This window comes from Rousettus aegyptiacus, unplaced genomic scaffold, assembly GCF_014176215.1.
Source record: "Rousettus aegyptiacus isolate mRouAeg1 unplaced genomic scaffold, mRouAeg1.p scaffold_m13_p_6, whole genome shotgun sequence".
NCBI classification, from domain to species: Eukaryota; Metazoa; Chordata; class Mammalia; order Chiroptera; family Pteropodidae; genus Rousettus; species Rousettus aegyptiacus.
In genome coordinates, this window is record NW_023416309.1 from 385,694 (window position 1) to 405,561 (window position 19,868).

Below are 19,868 nucleotides of genomic sequence, written 5' to 3' on the forward strand. Positions count from 1 at the left end.
ACCGCTAACCAGGTCTCTTTCTAAAACTATACAAATGAGTTTTTCTATTAGACTCAGCCTCCAAGGTCAGGTTTTAAGAGCTAATTCAGGAAAGTATCACTATTCACATAACATCACCTCAAGGATATTTCCTGGACCTAAGAGGTTAAGAATACCATTGTTGCAGGAGGAACAGATGTGGGAGAGCCAAACAGAAAGCTTCCACTATCAGCATCGTCTTCAAAGAGGAGTGATGCTCTCTGGGTCTTCTTTTGGCTATACAAACGAAAGTCAAATAAAAGGCAAATGTGATTAAAAAACAAATGGTACCCTTTCTAGGCCACACTTCTAGAAACCCACCCACCACCAGAACACCTGAGCCATCTGCTGACCTTATACATTTGAAAGCAAACAAGAAAAACCTTTGAAGTAGGTGCAATTTGTATCTAGCAAATCATCAGCTTCTGCCTCTCATCTTCATCCAGGGCCCTCCCATCTTGCCCCTTTTCTGTTACTTCTTACTCAGTGTAAGTGTACTGTTAGCTGTGCCAAGGGATATAACATTTTTACCATTCACAAATGCAGCATTCTCTCTCACCACTTCCTACGACAGAAGAAGAACCAGAGAGCCTATATGCCTATTTCCAGAGTGGTCAGAAAGGTGGCTGTCAAGAGGATGCAGGGCCAGGGCCTGTTTTGGGCTGTGACTTGTGACAATGGTACCCCTTAGCCACTTAACTCTGTCTTTCCAAGCACCTCTCTGCCCTTCTATGCCTTCTCTTCAAACCTGACACCAATCCCATTCCATTCTCTCTACATAAAGTCTCTAAGAACCTGGGAAAAACGGAACTCATTTTCACTGTCCACTACATCACTACTCATCCACCTCTTATCACATGTTGGGCAACCATAGCCGAAATCTAACCACAGCTCTCCCTACAACTTCCTCTAGCCTGTCTTCGCCTACCTCCTTACCTAGGGTTCTGCCCTGGCCCCTACAGAGAATGTGGGCAATAAATGTGTTCTAGATTAAACACTACTCAGGACCTTTTAAGGAACAGAAACATAAAAGTAAAGGCTTAGAAGTGAAAATGGGGGGTCCAAAATAGAAAGTGTTCTAACTACTAAAGGTTCTAACTACTAAATGGTCAAGTTCTGATTTTTACTGTGCGATAATCATCCAAGTAGCATACTAGAAAATTACCAAATAATGAAAATTTTAAATTCAATTTTAGCTAGATAAAAATAATAGTAGCAAATCATTTCAGTAAACTGAACCATATCCCTCTACTTACATTCGAATACAATTAGCATATACACCAGTAATATATAAATATTATAATTTTTGAAGTCTAATTATTAACAAGGCACAATCTATGTAGCTTATGCATTAGTTTAATATTGCTGTCTGCCTACATGTTAAAAGAAAAAAAAACTAAGGATCACTAATCAGGGAACAACTAACCAAATAATTAAGTGCACTTATACTGGACATAGGCACTAAAGAACAGTTTAAAATTAAGGCCATACCTTGAAGTTATAAAAGCAGAGAGCCAATTCACAATGACACAAATGAGGTAATATCTGATATGCCTTTGAGAATATATATCAATAAAAATTTATACAAACTATAACCAAAATATTTAACTACTAGGTGATGATCATAAAGTATTTAAATAATAACTATATCAGATGTCTAAAAATACCAGAAACCTCATTACATCACTCTAGCAGGAGAAAATCTCATGTATGATTTTCCAATTTCTTAAAAAGAAAAAAAAAAGGCCAAAAACCACACAAAAAACCCAACCCACAAAATATATCTGATGACAGATTCTGAAAATAAGCTGGAGAAAAGCTAATGTTTTTCTGGAGATAGGTACAATAGAAAACAAGGCAGTCCTTAACCTTGGCCCTCATTACAGACTCTCAAATTGCTGGTTAAATTTGGGCCTCTCATGAAGAGCAGTCCTTACATGAAAAATATGCTACTCAGTAAGCTAGAGTATTTCTCATTAGAAATAAAAGGTTAAGTACTTTAATTTGTTTAAAAAGAGATCAGAAAACATGATTACCACAGGGTCTATGGCCTAAAAAAGGGCACTTTTGAGAGTGAAAGAGAAAATTATTAATAATCGTGCTGGAATGATAGGCACAAACCAGGGCAGTTCGGGCAAGAGAAGACATTTGAGTGCCCTGCTTACAAGGCAGTATTTCACAACGTGGTTAGGGTCCCAAATCTTGTTTTTTTTTTTTTTTTTTTTAGAATGGTTTGGAGATATAATATACATACCATAAAATTTATCCTTTTATAGCATATAATTGGTTTTTAATGTATTCAGAGTTATACAACTGTCACCATAATCAAAGTTCACAATATTTCCATCAACTCTAAATGAAACCCCATACTTGTTCATAGTCACTTTCAATTCTCCTTTCCTCTCAGCAGCAGACAAACACTAATCTACTTTCTGTATCTGTGGATTTATCTACTCTGGACATCATATAATCATACATGTGCTCTTCTGTGACTGGCTTAATTATCACAACATTTTCAAGGTTTATTCATGTTGTAGCATATATTAGTACTTTATTTTTTTCTTTCTACTGAATAAGAGTCCATTGTATGGATATAACATATTTTTTATCCTTTCATCAGTTGATGGACTTTTGGGTTGTTTCCAATTTGGGGCTACTATAAATAATGCTACAGTGAACATTCATGTACAAGGTTTTGTGTGGACATGTTTTCATTTCTCTTGAGCATATACTTAAGAGTGAAATTAAATCATGTGTTAACTCCAAGTTTAACTTTTTAAGGAACTACTAGACTATTTTCCAAAGTGGCTGCACCACTTTACATTCCCTTCAGGAAAATGTATGAGGGTTCCAATTACTCCACATCCTTTCCTACTTGCTGTTGTCAATAAAAACTTCTTCTTCTTCTTCTTCTTCTTCTTCTTCTTCTTTTTTTCTGAGAATCTGATGAAAGCTCTGAATTACTTCCTCAGAAAAATGCCTACACACTAAATTTTACAGACAATTTCTGGACCAACTGGAAATGAAATGAGTCTGGAGCAGAGAAAGCATTACTGAAAATTAGGTATTGTGTGTACCTACAAATGAGACATGTTTCCAACCTCTAAACTTGTGACCATGTATATGTGCTTGGGACAAAGGGAGGGGGCACACATGAAAACAGATAACTTCTATACAATGTAGAAATTGGTCAAGTGCATGAGGCAGAGGAGGAGCTTATAGAGATGGAGCCATTTTTGCTCTCAATTTCAACCCTATTTATTTCTTGTCTCTCTCAGCTGTTTGGGTTAGGGAAGGCTTCTTAAAAGAGCGTTTAAAGCCAGTCTTGCAAGAAACTGGCCAAGTAACAAAGGAAGAAGAGAGAGAGCAACAAAGTAAAGGAATGAAATGTGATCTCCCCTTCACTCATGACAACAAATAGTAATGTTTAGGTGCTTACAAAGTACTAGCTATTGTGCTAAGTATTTCACATTTGGATTTCATTTAATCCTCTCAATGATCCTATAAGAGAAGCACCACTATTATTTTGGTTTAACAGATGAGGAAAACCAGGCCCAGAGAGATTAGGTATCTTGCCCAACGCTATCCAGAGAGGAATTGGCAGGGCCAGAATTTATTATGAGGTCTTGGGATTCCTGAACCTATATTCGTAACCAGAGGCCAAGGATGCATCCAGTAGTGAAGTCACAGAGGCCAAAAGTAGAAAAGTAGAAATGGTGACATCTGAAAAGATCACAATACTTAGAGATAGAAATATGAGGTGCTTCTGAATCTATCAAATCAAAATGATAGCTTAACCACACCAATGCATAGGATTTACATGTCCAGTCAATTGTCTCTTTATGCTACTATCATTTTGCTGAATTTCAAAGTGAGCATTTAAGGCTCTCAAGAGAAAAAAAAATTGCAAGAAAAGTATTCTGAATCCACAGCTAATTTGGCAGCATGTTACAACAACAACCACAGCCCATGCTCACTCTACACATCCTGCAGGCTTCAGTCCAAGCATGAATGTGGAGGGGTTTCAGCAACTGATGTGATACAGCCCCCAACTCTGCAAAGAACCATCCTCCTAACAGGATGTTCAATATTGAACAGATTTCTACCAAAATGACAATCTTAAATAACCTTGATCAAACTTTACATTCTTTAGGGCAGAGGTCTCCAATCTTTTTGGCACCAGAAACCGACTGGTGCTCCTAAAGGAATCTGATGCCTGGTGATCTGAGTGGACCTGAGGCGGTGATGCCAGCACTGGGGAGTGGCTGCAAATACAGATGAAGTTTCGCTCACTTGCCTGCCATTCACCTCCTGCTGTGTGGCCCAGTTCCCAACAGGCCACAGACCCATAGTAGTCTACGGCCCAGAGATTGGTGACCGCTGCTTTAGGGTATCCCAGAGGAAAACCAAAAAAGACAATAAACTGTACTTAAACCCCTAATAAACTAAAAAAATATATTTTAAAGTTTAAAAAAACAGTAGGTAGAAGAAATTAAGATTCCACTGGGGGGGGCAGGGAGACAACCAACATTTTCTAGTATTGGTGAAGAATATCTTACAAGTGAAAATCAAAGACATCCTTTGTAGTACTATTAGGTAATAAATCATAGTCAAGTCACTCCAGTAACTAATAACTTCGAATACCTTACTTGTTATCACAGACTCGGAGTAAATGATTTTGTATGACCCTCTCACTCACCTGTCCTTAGCAATTGAAAACAGGTCATCTTCATCATCTTCCTCAAAGAGGCTGGTCTTTTTCACAGCTTTGGCCTTCTGGTCCTGAGTGGTCCCAGAGACTCTAAGTTCTCCTTTAGACCTGTTGTCAGATGCTGAGTTGGTCTGTGAATCAGTAATATTCCACTGGTCCTTAAAATATAAAGTACATATTAAAATCTAGAAGTCTAAGGAACCTAGAAAGTAAAATAAAATTTATATTCATTAAACTAAATTGTATTTAAACTAAGTATTACACTACAAAATGTATCACAATTGAAGAAATCTCATATCTAAGACTTTTCTTTAACCTCAAATCTATATAGCTGGGTTCCTTGACTTCACAGACCTTCTCATGCCTTCCTCCTCCACTGTCTGCCATGATGTTTCTCCTCTCTATAGTTCTATTCTGTTAGAACAAGGGAACTTGTCTACTTTAAAAGATCAAAATTAATGAGGGAAGAACAATGTTAAAAAAAATAAGAACGCTCAACTTTGGAGCAAAATATTTTAATTTAAAAATCCCAAAGCAGGCTAAGAAAAATGTACAGAAAGCTCATGTGGGGGTGGCTCCATAGTGGAGTGGTTAGCACATCTACTTTACATGCAGAAGATCCTGGGTTCACGCCCCAAGTGGAGCCACGGGCCATACCCCAGGTGCGCTAGGCCCCGGGGTTCCCAGGCCCCCTGGGGCGCCAGGCCCCTGGTACACGCTGCAAGCATGTGGGAGGAGATGCCCTGCCTTCAGAGATCCAGTTCTTAAGCAAAATAGCAATATCCATAGTCATGGATAGAAGTGGGGCGGGGAATTAAAGAGGGGGGAAAAAAACCTCATGTAATACACATGTAAACACAATACAATGAAAGCTGATAATGACCCTTGTACCACAAAAGTCGGAATCTGGACTTAGCCTACAAGGAAATCTCACCTGGCTATGCACATCTCTTCAAATTAAGGAACTCCTGAGCACCTGCTTAAGTAGTCTTTTGGTCTCTAGAGTCTAGAGCTTTGCAAATCTAAGTGAGGTCCATAAGCCAGTAGCATCTGTTATGCAGAATCTCAGGGTTCTCCCCAGACTTCCTGAATCAGAACCTGCACTCGTAACAGGACACCCAGGTGATTTCTTCATGTTATAGTTTGAAACATGCTCCTCTAGAGCAGCAACTACACAGTAAAATCCCTGAAAGAGCTTTAGAAAATTCTACTGACAGGCCATGTCCCAAGCCAATTAACTCAGAATTTCCAGTGGTAGAACTCAGTGTTAGCACTCTTTAAAGTCCTCCCAGTGATTTCAATGGTAAACCAATGTTTAGAGTCACTGTTCTAGAACTCTGGTTATCTTTACTTGACAAGCAATGTTGTTCCCAGATTTAGCTAATGTTTTTATTTTCCCAGAACCACTATGGTAGGAAAAATAGTTGGTCAACTATTAGTGACACGGTAAACAACCACTAATAATGCTAAAAAATTTAAAAAAAAAAAAAAAAAAAGAAAAAGAAAAGAAAATGCATCACAAATTTGTATGAGTAGAAAAAGCAAATTATGCTGTGTTGTACCTACGATGTATCTAGCCACGTCATACTCTCAAAAATTGTCAACGATGTTAAAAAAAAAAAAAAAAAAAGGCATTATTATAGATTTTCAATGCCCAGGGCTTATTTAGTGTTATATTTAAATTTTTCTTGTACAACTAAATCTGAACAGCACCTAAACATATTCACTACTGGCTTTTTAAATATGTATCTAGACAGGAAATGGAAATATTGTTATGACTAATAAAAGAAGGAAGTTAAAATTGCATTGGATACTCCTACCATGTCTAGATTCATGTTTCTTGATTAATGAAACATAGTGATCATTTAAAAAGATAAAGTAAGGCATGATTTCAATTAGCATATATTATAATCTGAGGACCATACTTATATTCTTAACCATTCTGAAAAGATTTATCTTTCATATACTACATTAAATATCTTTCTTCAAGGAAAGAAAAGCTAGTTTTCTCAACATTGTCTTTGGTTAATGAACTTCCCTAGGTATAAAATAGGTAGAAAAAAAAATGTTTAGGACAGCCATAACTCTTAAAATCTTACCAAATAACCTCCTACTTTTCTCTAGCAGAGACTCTCAACCCACCTCTTCATCACTGCTGAACAATGCAGATACTTTCTTTTCGGAAGGCTCAAAGGGTTTTACTTTCTCTTGGCTTTGAGTTGGTAGAGATGATGTCTGCTTCTTAGCAGCTGTAGCCCCAAAAAGATTATCCTAGAAAAATAAACAGCAGAAGAGTATGACAACATCTTACACATAAAAAAAAAAAAACTTAAGACATTCTCTCTAATGTCAAATTGTTAGAACACAATGCAATATATACACATATATATACCATATATATCAATGCGATATATATATTGATATATATGTATATATATTAATATACAATTGATATATATATAAATTGTATACCTGAAACTTACTAAATTTCATTAACCAATGTCACCATAATAAAAAAATATATAAAAAATAAATAAATAAAAAATAAAAACGGGACGTAGATAAGGGTAAAGGGGGTCAAATATATGGTGATGGAAGATTTGACTTTGGGTAGTGAACACACATGCAATATACAGATGATATATTATTAAACTGTACACTTAAAACATAATTTTATTAACCAACATCACCTCAATGAATTCAATAATGAAAAAGTAGGAGTTACATGAAAAAGAATTGTTAGAGAATAAATCTCTAGTCAGGTACAGAATATGTATAATGCCTTTAGGGGGATCACGAAATGCTAGTAAATCCCACTTTTCTCTTACATTTAAGCCTGCAATGACAGTCTGATACACAGATAGCATAAAACCCAAGGCAGAACACTTTGGAGGGAGCGGAGGGTGGGTAATGTGAGGACAAGGTTACAAAAACAGGAGGAAACCTGGCACTACCCTGTTGTCCTGTGGGCAGGCCTTCTATGCTTACTAGGGAGGGCCTATAGCCCGCAACTGCCAGGAGAGCAGTATAGTGCCCTGCTGCAGACAGCAATTTGCACCTTTCTATGAATTATAAGCTAGAGCACTGGATAAAAGGAGAGAAATACAGAGCTTTCTCCATTCTTTTACATCTATGAAGGACACGTAACTGGGACAGAAGGAAAGAACAACTTGGGTTTCTGGTTAATTTTAAAGAGAAATACAAACTTAAGAAAGGTTACTAAGTAAAATCACTGGCCTACTAAGAGATGATTCTTATAGGTTCAAAAGTATTTGTCAATTTTTGCATTGCCACGCACTCCAGAAGTGCCTATGAAGATACTTTTACTTAAATGCAGGTAACCATCAGAGGGCCTGAGCTTGATTTAGACAGAAAAACACTCTTAACAGTATTCCACAGCAGATGAACAGTCCTGAAGTGTAAAGATTCGATAAAGAGAACCTTTAAAGAGAGTGTTGGAAGAAAAGGCCATGAGAATAATAAACTGGCATCTAATGGGGATATTAATGACGAAAGCTAACATTTACTATGAACTTGCTATGTGCTAGGCATTGTACCAAGGGCTGTACATTAGTTGTTTTAGCTGTCACAATGACCCTACGTACTATTAAGCCATAAGCGATTCAGAAAGGTAGTTTACTTGCCCAAGGTCTCTGATTTGCAAGTAGTGGAGCTGAGATATGAACACAAGGGTCTGATGACAAAGCCTAGGCGCTTAGACACCACATGGTACTGCATAAGAATGAAGGCTTGCTTTGCCTTTCCTCTTATTTCTCACTCCCACTTTGCTCTCTTATCCATGGTGGGAAAGAAAAGCCAAATGAGGACATAGCTGCCTTCGCCTCTTGCCTCTCCCTTTAACTAAGACATTCTTGTAGATCATTGGGTATTACACAGATCCATCCTCTAAAAAAGAATTTCTTAAAGTCAGATTTTAAAAGTAAAATCTACAAAGCCTTTTATAAGGCCTGGGTCAATAGTCTAATGTCCCGATCACTGTATAACTAAGAGAACTTAAGAAAGGAGTCGCTGAAATAAAAACAAAATTTTTTGTTATACAAGCCTCAGATAACTTGACTACTTCCCCATCACCTTTTTCTATTAAATGAGCCTCTATAATAAATCTATAATAATGCTTTTTTTTTTTTTAACATCGTTGGCAATTTTTGAGAGTAAGATGTGGCTAGATACGTGGCTATAAAGCAACATCAGCAATGGTTTTCTACTAATTGACAACTTGATTAGCTTATGCTTCAATAACAACATTTACCTCTTCATCTTCATCATCAAAAAGTGAGACTGATGTAGGAAATTTGCTAGGCAGGAGAGATGCATCTTTTGACTTACTCATATTTTGAGAAAACAAATCCTGTTGGATCAAGATTAAAGTTCCTGGTTAACAAGATATATCAGTTTTGAAAGTATCAGTTAGATATGAAACACTAAAAAGACTGTGACATGACGGCTGCCATATATCTAAGTCTCTGTATCGGAGAGGAAAACTCAGTGAGACTGTCTTTGGGGAACACACATCAGAGTCTGTCCTAGCTGTGCGAAACACAAATGCGTGCCTGCAAGAAAGACCACATGCAACTCCAGATGGCCTCACTGGAATCCAGATGTTGTGATACTCCCACTTTGCTTTATCCTGGAATCCTACCTGAATAACTTAAGGCAGGGGGAAATTTTCCAATCAATCTCCTATCATGCTTAAAAAAAAAAGAAAAAGAATGACTTCTTTTTTCTGACTAAAGAATCAGAAAGATTAAATAGAAGCTAGATTCCCAAGTTACTGGATCTATGACTCTGCTTCATTTACTAACACCTTTGTCCTCTTATAAGAATATTATTTTTTAAAATAAACACCAACTCAACTTTTATTTTAAAATGTTTGGCATTCTACTTGAACTATAGGCAGGTATTGCAAATTAGAGAAAAATCCGGTAGATTCTAAAGAATTTTTCAAAATTCTTCAAAATGTTAGCCTATAATGCAAAGACAGAGCTGCAAATTGAGCTGCACGAATCAGCATAAAATTAGCTATACAAATGTAACAAAATAGGACAACTGTTTCCTAGGGAAGAAACTTTAATACACAGGAGCATTAAATAGGACAAGAATATAATTTCTAAGATGTCTTTAGATAAACTTTTTTTATATTATGGAAATCAATGTTTGCTCCTCAAAGCCCTAATGAGTTCATTAACTGAGAAGAGCACTTCTCAGTCCAGTGGTTTTCACCTGGGACCCAAAAAATCCCATGGGTCTGTTTATGTAAAAAAAGGCCACACAGTGGGAGCTCCAGGGTTCCCAAGCTTCTCCTGCATTTTACTCATTGGCAAGATTTCACTTAAGGAAAGGACTCTGTTGCTTAATTAAAAAAAAACTTAACATCATGGTTTTGGACACTTGACTAATATCTTACCTGTTGCTGGTACAAAAAAAAAAAAAAAAAAAAAAAGGCTTTTTCATTACGTCAAACACGTCTCCAAAATGATTTCACAGGGCAGGCTATAGCTCTGCACTTGAGATACAGAGGCAGGAGTAAAGAATCAAGCCTTATAGTTCAAAACTTTATCTTCTAGACTATATTGTTTTACTTCTTGCATAAGCACCTTGAAAGTATCCAATAAAAACTGTGATAATACACAGGAGACAAAGCCTTCAGTGATGGTTTTAAAACCTGTCTGCAAATTCTTTTATACTCCTACCATCAAGAATTGGAGTCTTAAACCTGGTTAAGTCTTCGTGACTACCTCTACCAACAGAATGTGGCAGAAGTGACAATGCCGATTTCCAAAGCTAGGTACAAAAAGCAATACAGCCTCTGTGCGGCTCTCTCAGGAATCTCACTCTGAAGCTTGGAGCCACTATATAAGAAATCAATGTAAGAAGTCCCAGAAGCTGCTATGCTGGGAGACCATACAGTCTTTCTCGCCCAGGCACTAGAAACATGAGTGAGATGATTCTTAGCCCAACCACCCTCAGACTAGAAACCACATGTGAGACCCTAAATGAAAACTACCTAGCTGAGCCAGCAACTTCTAGAACAGCAAAAGGTACAAAAAATCTTATTGTTTTAAGTCACTAAGCTTTGGAGTGACTTTTTTCATAGCAATAGGTAACTGGAACACCTTTTAAGTCACGAAAATTGCTCAAATTTGTTTTCCTTTTTCATGTAGTTGACAACTATTTGACAGCTTACCAAATGCCAATCAACAGTCTAGGTCAGGGGTCCCCAACCCTGCGGCTGGTCTATTAGGAACCAGGCCATGCTGCAGGAGGTGAGCAGCAGATGAGTAAGCCAAGCTTCATTTGTATTTCCATCCACTCCCCAGCACTGGCTCCACTGCCTCAGCTCCACCTCAGATCATCTGGCATTAGATTCTCATAGGAGCACCGGTCCCTGGTGCCAAAAAGTTGAGGACCACTGTTCTAAGTATCAGGAATAATAGCAGGGAACAAAATTTCCTGCCCTCACGGAGTGTAATCTAGTTGGGCCAAAGACAATGAACAAGTAGACATGAAATGTCCTATGGCAATATATACTGTGGAGAACGATAAAACAGAAAAGAGGATGAAGGAATACAGTATGGTATATGCTGGCAGGCTTGTTACCATAAAAAGGGTTATCAGGGGATGCCTCACAGAAAACTGGAAAAAATGAAAAACCAAGCCAACTGGACTCTGGGAAGAGCATTCCCAGAGGGGCGGGAGCCAATGCAAAGACCTTGGAGTGTAAGTATGCTTGACGGTAAGGAAGCAGGGAGAACAGAATAAGGCCAGAGTGTGAAGCACCAACACGCTGTGCTCATATGTCAGGAGTTTGGCTTAACTGGACTTTGGTTAATCCCTATCTTCTATACACTGGCCTTCAGTGATATAGAAGCCTCCAAGATTTTTTTATATCAATAGCAATCACTCTACTCACAAAAAATTTCATGTTCATCCTGGCTATTAGTGCAAAGTAACTACTAGAGCTAGCTCAAAGTTTACAAAATCATGAAATTACATGTAAATGTCTGACACATGTTTTTCTGTGAAGGGGATTATTTTCCATTAAATTCTCATACAGGTCTCTGATTGCTTAAAAGCTTAGCCTAAAATTAATTCTAAAAGGACCTAGGCCCATGGAAGTCAGAAAAAGCAGTATCACTTCTGAGAGCTGGTGCTGCTCCACTGCAAAAGCACTTCCAGGTGGGTGCCTGGAGAACTGGGGTATCTACAAGCCAGCACTAGTCACAAACTGTTACCAGTTACAACATAAAAGGCTGTGCCAAAATACTTATCACTTCATCACTAAGCCCAACTTTCAGTGAGATTACCAAAAAAAGCAGCAGTGTGTCAATTTCCATTCTAGTACAAGTGCCTCATCACAGTGTGGATCAACGCATAGCCTAAAATTTGAGCATCCTGAAGAGAGAGTATGTTCCTCCAGGAGATGCACTAGATTCAAATCCGACAGTGAAAAGTATTGTACATGTATTGCTTCTAAAGACTGTCTGTTCTTAAGAGATTACTTTCAAAAAAGGAACTAAAGAACTTAATAAAATGTCTTATACTTCTACTAAGAAAATCCGAATTCAGAAATAGTTTCTAATGTCATATATCCACGGACTAAGTACAAGAACTAAAAAAAGAATTCCTTACCTCAGTGTCTTCATCGTCTGAAAATAAACATTTTTGAGTCTTTGTTTCTGACAAGAGCTTGAGATTTTTGCTGGAAGGCATGGTGACCTTTGTTGGAAAAAAAAATTTTTTTGAGAGTTAAAAAAAAATATACCTGGAAATGAGGGTTTAATCATTTACTCAAAAATGTACTGAGTCTCTGCTAGAATAAGGTGCCAAGTCGCACACACCAGGGGATAAAGACACCATGGGCCTTGGACATGTATCAAGTTCGTACAAAGAACTGATTCCAAAGGAGTATTATGAAAAAGAATTTTAAAATTTGTATAAGTTAGAAAAGAGGAAAGAAACAGTTCCTTGATAAAGTAAATTTCTCAAGATAGACAAGGACTAGACATGGGAGATGGTACAACCAAGGACATTCCAGGTAGAGGGAACCATGTGAAAAGAGAAAAGCAAGATAAAAGAGAAGGCATATCTGGTAGGTCAGAGTAGGACAGGTTGCCTACCTCATATAGGACACAAATGGGTCATTTACAGCTGGAGCCAGCACAAGAAGGCAGTTCGCCCTAGAAGCCTGCCAGGTTCTGAATGCTAGGACCTAGGTGGTCAGCAGCAGGAAGGTCAGGGTTTCACAGCGAGAACGTGTCGCAAGACACACTTTAGAAAGATCAAGGTGTGCAGTAAAGCAAAGGAAAGCATCCAGAAAAGCTTAAGGACTGAAAGGGATGCATCCCACTGGCCAAATACAGGTCAATTTGAGCATCAAAAAATAATAACGATGCTCATGAATACATGAATAGAGAATCCATTATGCTATAGTAATACTAAAAACGCAGGAAAGAAGAAACAGCTCTTCTACTCAAAAGAATGCCAGTTAACAAAGGTAGAAGAAATGCAAGAACTAGAAAAAATTATTTTGCACCACCCAACATGGTAACTAGCTCGAGAACAGATCATAAATGGATGTTAAAACAACTGGGAAGGGTAAAATCCTAACAACTGCTGAATCTTGGTGGTAGTTATTTGGGTGTTCGTTGTACTCTTCTTTCAGCTTTCTGTTAAGTTTGAAGTTCTTTATTATACACTTGAAAGGAAACAATAGCTTCTTCTGAGTTTCAGAAGAATGAACAAGATTCCCCAAATCAATAATCCTATGTCCAGTCGTCCCTTCTACTCACCTTTTCTTCTGCTCTTGCTTTATTTTCATCTGTCTGATTCACAGTAGCTTCTGGCAAAGCTGCTGCTTTTTCTTTGAACAGATTTCCTTCCTCCTCATCAAAGATATTAGTGGTAGATTTGACTTTTCCTTTAAAAAGATAGCACAGCATTAAATTACACTAATGTAAAAACTCCCATCACAAAATTCAGACTAAAAATTCTTCCCTCTCAAAGAATAAATTTAGTATGGTATTTCTTGATTAGTTATCAAGAATATTAAGTGAACTAGATTGGAATTTTTCAAAGAACACAACAGTAACTCAAACGAAACACAGGACACTTTAACCATCTGGTTTACACACTTATTCAAGCAAAAGCATCCTATGCCTAGAGTAGCTTAGACTGGCATAAAAGGTCAAGAGAGACCTATAATAAGATCAGTTAAGAGTCAATCCTCTAGGAAGCTGAGAAATGAGGGTGAGCTCCTGCTTTTAAAAAATCAAATACCATAGCATATAAAAGCAAATACTAAAACCTCCTCTGTAACTCCATGTCCCCACCCAAACACGACAGCCACTGGGAACAGTTTGGTATACGTGCTTCTAATTTTTCTAAATAAGGCTATAAATGATAATATAATTTGAACAACATTGTGTTACAATTTAAGTTTTTCACTTAATGTGCCTAGGGTATCTTGCCATGTCAACACACACAGACCTCATTCTTTTAAACAGGTTCACAAAATCCACTGAATGTAAGGAACATAAATCACCCTATTGATGAATATTTGGGCAGTTTCCAACCTTTCACTACCAGAAGCACTGCAGCACTGAATGAGGCATGTGTCACTGAAATGAGCACACTGACTCATAGGTGTCCCAGGAGAGAAGCAGCTGTCATAGAAAGCAGCATCAACTTGTGATACCAAATCAGTTAATGACATCCGCTATAGTGAGAACCCTGTCAAGCCACAAGAGGCACTATCATTTCAGTCACCATAGAGTTGAGTGTATTATGCATCCATTTGCACTCTAAAATAACTGGGCTATTATTTCCCTCAATTTCTGTTTCTAACCTTACTTTCCACACCTACCACTGAAAAAAGGGCTAGCGCAACCCATAAACCAGCAAATCTCTGCCCACCGGGAGATTGTTAGAAATGCAGAATCGCAGGCCCTTCGCCACACTTACTGAATCATAATCTGCATTTTGACAAGTTTAGAGAGAGTCATCTGCACATTAAAGAACTGATTTAGAGAAGTGATTTCCTGAACAAACTGGTTTAAATTTGAGGGAAGAAAGGAGCGTGCCAAAGTGGCCAAGGGGCTGAAAACCCAGTCATACAAGAGAAAATCAAGGTTTCCTGGGCTTTCTGAAACAGACGTGAAGCTGGGATGTGGCATTCTACTCATACCATTTACTAAGGACTGCTGGGGAAAAAAAGTGTGATCAAAGCTTTTGTGTAATTCCAAAGGTGAGAACCAAAATTCTTGAGTAGATATTATAAGAAAACAGATTTCAGCTCTCTATAAGGAAGATATTCTTTAATTAGTTTCTAAAGCAGAAAAGATTTGTTCATAAAATAGAAATCTCCAAGGGACTGTAACTATTTAAGTAGCAATGAGACAACTCTATAACAAGAATGCTTGGGGAAGGAATTCTGGTACTGCAAGATATAGGAACTAGAGGAGTTTTATGCCCTATTTAGGTCAATCTTCTTTTTTCTGGCAAAATTCTCAGAAATAGGCTGGAACAGGTACCTGTCTTGGAAGGTCTGCCCAAGGATGCTGCAAAAAAGTCGTCATCATCATCGACATCAAAGAGGCCAGTGGGCGCCGGGAGGTATGAGCTTTTCCCTGAAGTGGACTGCTCAGGTTTCTGGGGCTCCTTCAGTGATGGAGCAGATGTTTTACCAAACACATCAGCATCCCCTGTGGGTAGAGGGGCAAGACAGCCCAGGTGTGAGCCAGTGTGGGTGGGCTTCCTGGCCTTACAATAAAAAAAAAACACTACCAACCACCAAGAACTGTTAGTTTCAGTTCATCCACAACTCACAGTAACAGTAATTTAGGGAGGAGGCAAGCGAATTAAAAATGTTAAATCAAGCTACATTCAGAGACTGCAAATGCTGATCAACCATGCAGCTAGGCCAGGAAAACACCTGCACAACAAAGGAATATTTCTACTGGAATTGCTAACAATCCATTCTCCCTACCTGAGAATGGGAAACAGGAAAAACAAGAGTCTTTAAATCATTCATATCCTACGGCTAAAACCACAGGGAACCTATGGATTAAAGGCTGGAAACTGCCTTTGACTCTACATATTCTTACCGTTTCAGGATACATACTCTTCCCCTTCCTCATTGTATGTCCGGATCAAAGTAAATGAGTTAACAAAGTCTTTTAAACAATAACTCACAGGAACTAAAGAATGATATATAACCTGAATTCCCCTAATACTCAGGGTCCTTCACTGTCTATCTCTCAGTACCCTTTACTCCGTCTCTTTCACTGTCCTGTCTCTTAGTCCCTCTCACTCTCTGCCTCTGAGAGAAGGACACACCCTGTCTGTGGAGTGCTATCTCTTTTTAAATAAACTTTCCTTTTGACTCTAACTCTGGCATGTGTGTTGAATTCTTTCTACACTCTCCACCAATGGACCTTCTTCTTCTCTTGGTGCAGCACTTGGTCTCCCCCGACTCAGGGAAATTTGCCCTGTCCTGCATCAAAAAAACCCAATAACTTCTATCCTTTTCTGTTACAGAACATCCCATAGTGCAGAATCACCTGGTCACTTAAACCTAAAAGGTCCAAGGCTACTGATTTCTTAGAGAATATGAGCTAACTCCAGTAATGAGCTCTTTCTGTAAGCTTTTTGATGCCCCTGAAGCTCCTCCTACTCTCCAGCCAGCCCTTAGAAGATGGCAACTTAAAAATGACAACAGGATACTTATACAGTTTTTAAAAAACAAACTCTATATTATGATACCTAATAATACAGACACTGCTCCTGCTGGGATTCTCTTTCCGGGCTTGGAGGATGATGATACTAAAATGAGAAAAAATGAGATAACCATTTCAACAAAGAAAATTACTTTCCTTGTTAAATACACTTTCGTAAAATATGTACAACACAATACATAGTTCATAAGAAACCATTTAAAACTTATTTTTCCTAAAAATTATTTTAAAATTCCTTAGTATTATCTGCTCTACCAATGTCATGGCATTTTCTTGGTACTAATGCAATCTCAGCTGTTACACCCATGGAAGATTACTGTGACTCTGGGCAAACAAACGCAGTGGGGTTGGCTAGGGAGGCCAAGGAAGACGCAGAGCACGATGGAAGGCAGGGGCAGAGTAAGCAGGGCTCCTCCGCAGTATCCACTCTATCCATTCCCTTTCGTGAAAACGAACAATTTAAAAAGAACAGCAATAAACCTGAGACATCAGTGAAAAAAATGAAGACAATAACGGGAAAGAAGAAAACTAGACAAGTCATCAATGTCAAAAACTGGAGAACAAGAACCACAGGGCAATCGAGGCAGCATCATAACAGGTCCAAAATCTGACAACTTTTGGCCTGGGGAGACCAATTTGCTTAAAATAACTAAATTACCAATTTCCCAGAACTACCACAGACTAAAAGAAGAAAATCTGTAAGTTTTTACATTTTTTACGTGTGCCTTTTAAAAACTCCACAGATGATTACAATGCACACCAAAAAAATTACTGATGTCCAACTCATACGCAGAATTTTAGAAATGTTTCTTTGCGTTAAATTTCATTAAATTAAATTATCTTCAACAGTGCTAGGGCATATTTCCTGTTTGATTTTTTTATAAATTCTCTAAGAGGTAAAATTGTGATAGAAGTTTAAAGATGGTACTCTATTTATAGTTTTTTCCAAGACATGAATCAGTACAAAGAAGCTATTTTTAACTAAACCAAAGCAAACATGACAGCTTCCTGCCTAACAAAAAAACAAGGGTTGGGAACAATGTTGGGGATTCCATCTCCTAATGGGAAGTAAATAGTTTTAGAAATCTATGCACAAAGAAGCACAGTCAGCTTCAATCCAAGCTTACCTTCATTAACTGGGACACGTGCTTCCCGACCCTGAGGGGCTTCCGTGAAGAGGTCAGTCTGATTGTAACAAGGTATATAACACAGAATTCAAAAATGCAGTGGAAAAGGTAGCTGTATTTGAGGCATTCTAAAGAAAAGTACCTTGTAAAGTTTAAAAATACGTATTTGCTGTTCTGCCAGAAAATCAGTTCCAAAGTGAGGACTATAGCAAAATCAGACCCTTAAATAATTTAGGTCTGTCCATGAATTAAATACAAACATGGAAAAAGACAATAAGATAAAAAACAATTTGCTTAATCAAGTAAATTAATTCACTATTAACACTCTCATACCCTCTTCCCACCTAACAAAAGGGATCAGGATAAAGTATTTTCTCACTTTGTGATTCTTTGTTCAAAATATCCCCAAATATGAAGGTAGAAACAACTTCCAACTAAGAAGCCATTTTTTTCCCTACTATAGGAACAAAGTATATTTCTTCCTTACGGACCCACAATATAGCTATGGAGAACTTTAGCTTATCACTGACTTACCTCCTCATCATCATCATCAAAAAGTCCCTTCCCTCCACTGAACAGGCCACTTCTGGAGCCAAATGGTAAAAAGTCTTCATTGGTCAGCTTGGGGGGTGCGAACAAGTTACCATCTTCATCTACCAAACAGAAAGAAATGCTTTGCAGGGAGAATTAAAGATGGGGTTGGAACTCAAATTCTGGCATTTGACCTTTACAACATCTCCAAAATTAGCATGAAGTTTATCTAACTATATATAACATGGAGGATCTGCGTGCTGGCAAACTAAGAAATTTCTAACAAAAATTCATTAACCGGTCCACTGAATCCCTTAAAAGGTTCTCTGGGTTCCTACCCTCAAGTCTGTAAATGTCTGAGGCAAGGTAAATTCCACACGTGATCCCTTTCATGTGGATTTATCTCTTTTGAAACAAGTATATGGTTCAACTGCCATTCAATACTACCCCACCAAGAATTTCAGGGATGGGCAGACTAAACAAAGAAAGTTGCAGATTGACACAGTCACAAGTGGAAATGTAATAGACATTACTATTTAATATGAAAACGCCTGATATATTCTTTATGAAAAACAAATGCTAGAGTGTCTTAGTTTCTAGAGAAACACAGAAGACAGATAACGATTGCTATAAAATCTAACAGTTCAAATTTTCACACCATTTTTCCTCCACAACCATCTCTCCTCCCAGCACCCCAAAGCATGCTCTTAAATGCTCTGAAAATGCAAATGGAGAGATAAACTCTTTTGTCATGCATTTAAAGTAGTACTTTACAAATTATGTGAGTAATAGTCCTGAGGTAAGAGCCTTCCAAAATAACAGAATTGAGGGGGAAAGCCTACCATCTGAGGGAGTTCTCCTTTCCTTCTTCTCTATGAATGTCTTCTGAGGCTTTCCTTCTCCTGGAGATAAGGCTTGAAGAATATGTCAGTTTTAACCATACTCAGGCCACACTTAGCATTTACCTACTGATTTTTCACATTTACATACATGTCTGCTATCCTCATGACTCCTAAGCTCAGAGCAAACCATTCAGCTTTGTATCTCACCTCCACCTAAGCACTTCCAACAGCACTCCTATGGGAAGGCATTCAAAAGTGCCTCTGTTTAAGGCAGAAAATTTCAGCTTACATGCCAGGGTCATGTGCATACCAGGACTACACCTGCTCAAAGAATTATCCTATTTTCCACCCTGTTAAATCACTAGAACATACTGAATAGTACACTTTCATTTAGTCAGGATATAGGAGTAAATATTAAGGCAAGAATTCTCAATCTGGGGCCCATGGTTCACTGAGGTACCAGTTAATGCCCTGAAACTACATATACAATGTTAAATAAATGTGTATATGTGCAGTTTTCTTGGGAGGTCCACAGTGTTCGGTTATTACAGAGTCTATAAACCAAAAAAAGAATCAGAAGTACGATGTTTAATTTTAGTAAAGTTAAGCAGGGAATTCCACCCTCAGTTAAGTCCAGCAGAGGATCCTGCACTTCCCCACCGCCACGTTTATTCATCTTGGAACGTACCTGTTTGCTCCTCTTCCATCCAGCTTGTGGCATCCCCTTTGATCCGAGCTGCCAGCTCATCAGCAAACGACGTTGGTCTACTTCTTTTCTACAGGCAAGATACAAACTAGTACAGTTTACTTTTGGACACCTGACAAAATTATGTAAACAATGGCAAAGAAATTGAACTGATGAGAAAATAAGGTTTAACAAATGAAT

The 19,868-nt window shown here is 38.0% G+C and overlaps 1 protein-coding gene across 8 annotated transcripts in view; it reads right to left on the reverse strand.

Moving 5' to 3' along the window:
• WASHC2A (WASH complex subunit 2A) overlaps positions 1–19,868 on the reverse strand; it is a 51,419-nt gene that overhangs the window by 15,276 nt on the left and 16,275 nt on the right. For 7 of the 8 annotated variants that reach the window (XR_004951244.1, XR_004951243.1, XM_036222050.1 and 4 more), the window contains exons 10-21: positions 19,671–19,758; positions 18,983–19,054; positions 18,144–18,262; positions 17,610–17,667; positions 16,511–16,570; positions 15,280–15,450; positions 13,540–13,667; positions 12,380–12,466; positions 9,000–9,098; positions 6,872–7,000; positions 4,718–4,887; positions 156–255 (exon numbers count right to left, since the gene is read on the reverse strand). Coding sequence is in view for 6 of the 8 variants with exons in the window: in XM_036222050.1 (XP_036077943.1) it covers positions 156–255; positions 4,718–4,887; positions 6,872–7,000; positions 9,000–9,098; positions 12,380–12,466; positions 13,540–13,667; positions 15,280–15,450; positions 16,511–16,570; positions 17,610–17,667; positions 18,144–18,262; positions 18,983–19,054; positions 19,671–19,758 (1,281 nt within the window). In the remaining 2 variants the exon portion in view is untranslated. The remainder of the gene's footprint in view (positions 1–155; positions 256–4,717; positions 4,888–6,871; positions 7,001–8,999; positions 9,099–12,379; positions 12,467–13,539; positions 13,668–15,279; positions 15,451–16,510; positions 16,571–17,609; positions 17,668–18,143; positions 18,263–18,982; positions 19,055–19,670; positions 19,759–19,868) is intronic. The other variant, XM_036222047.1, reaches the window with a different exon arrangement.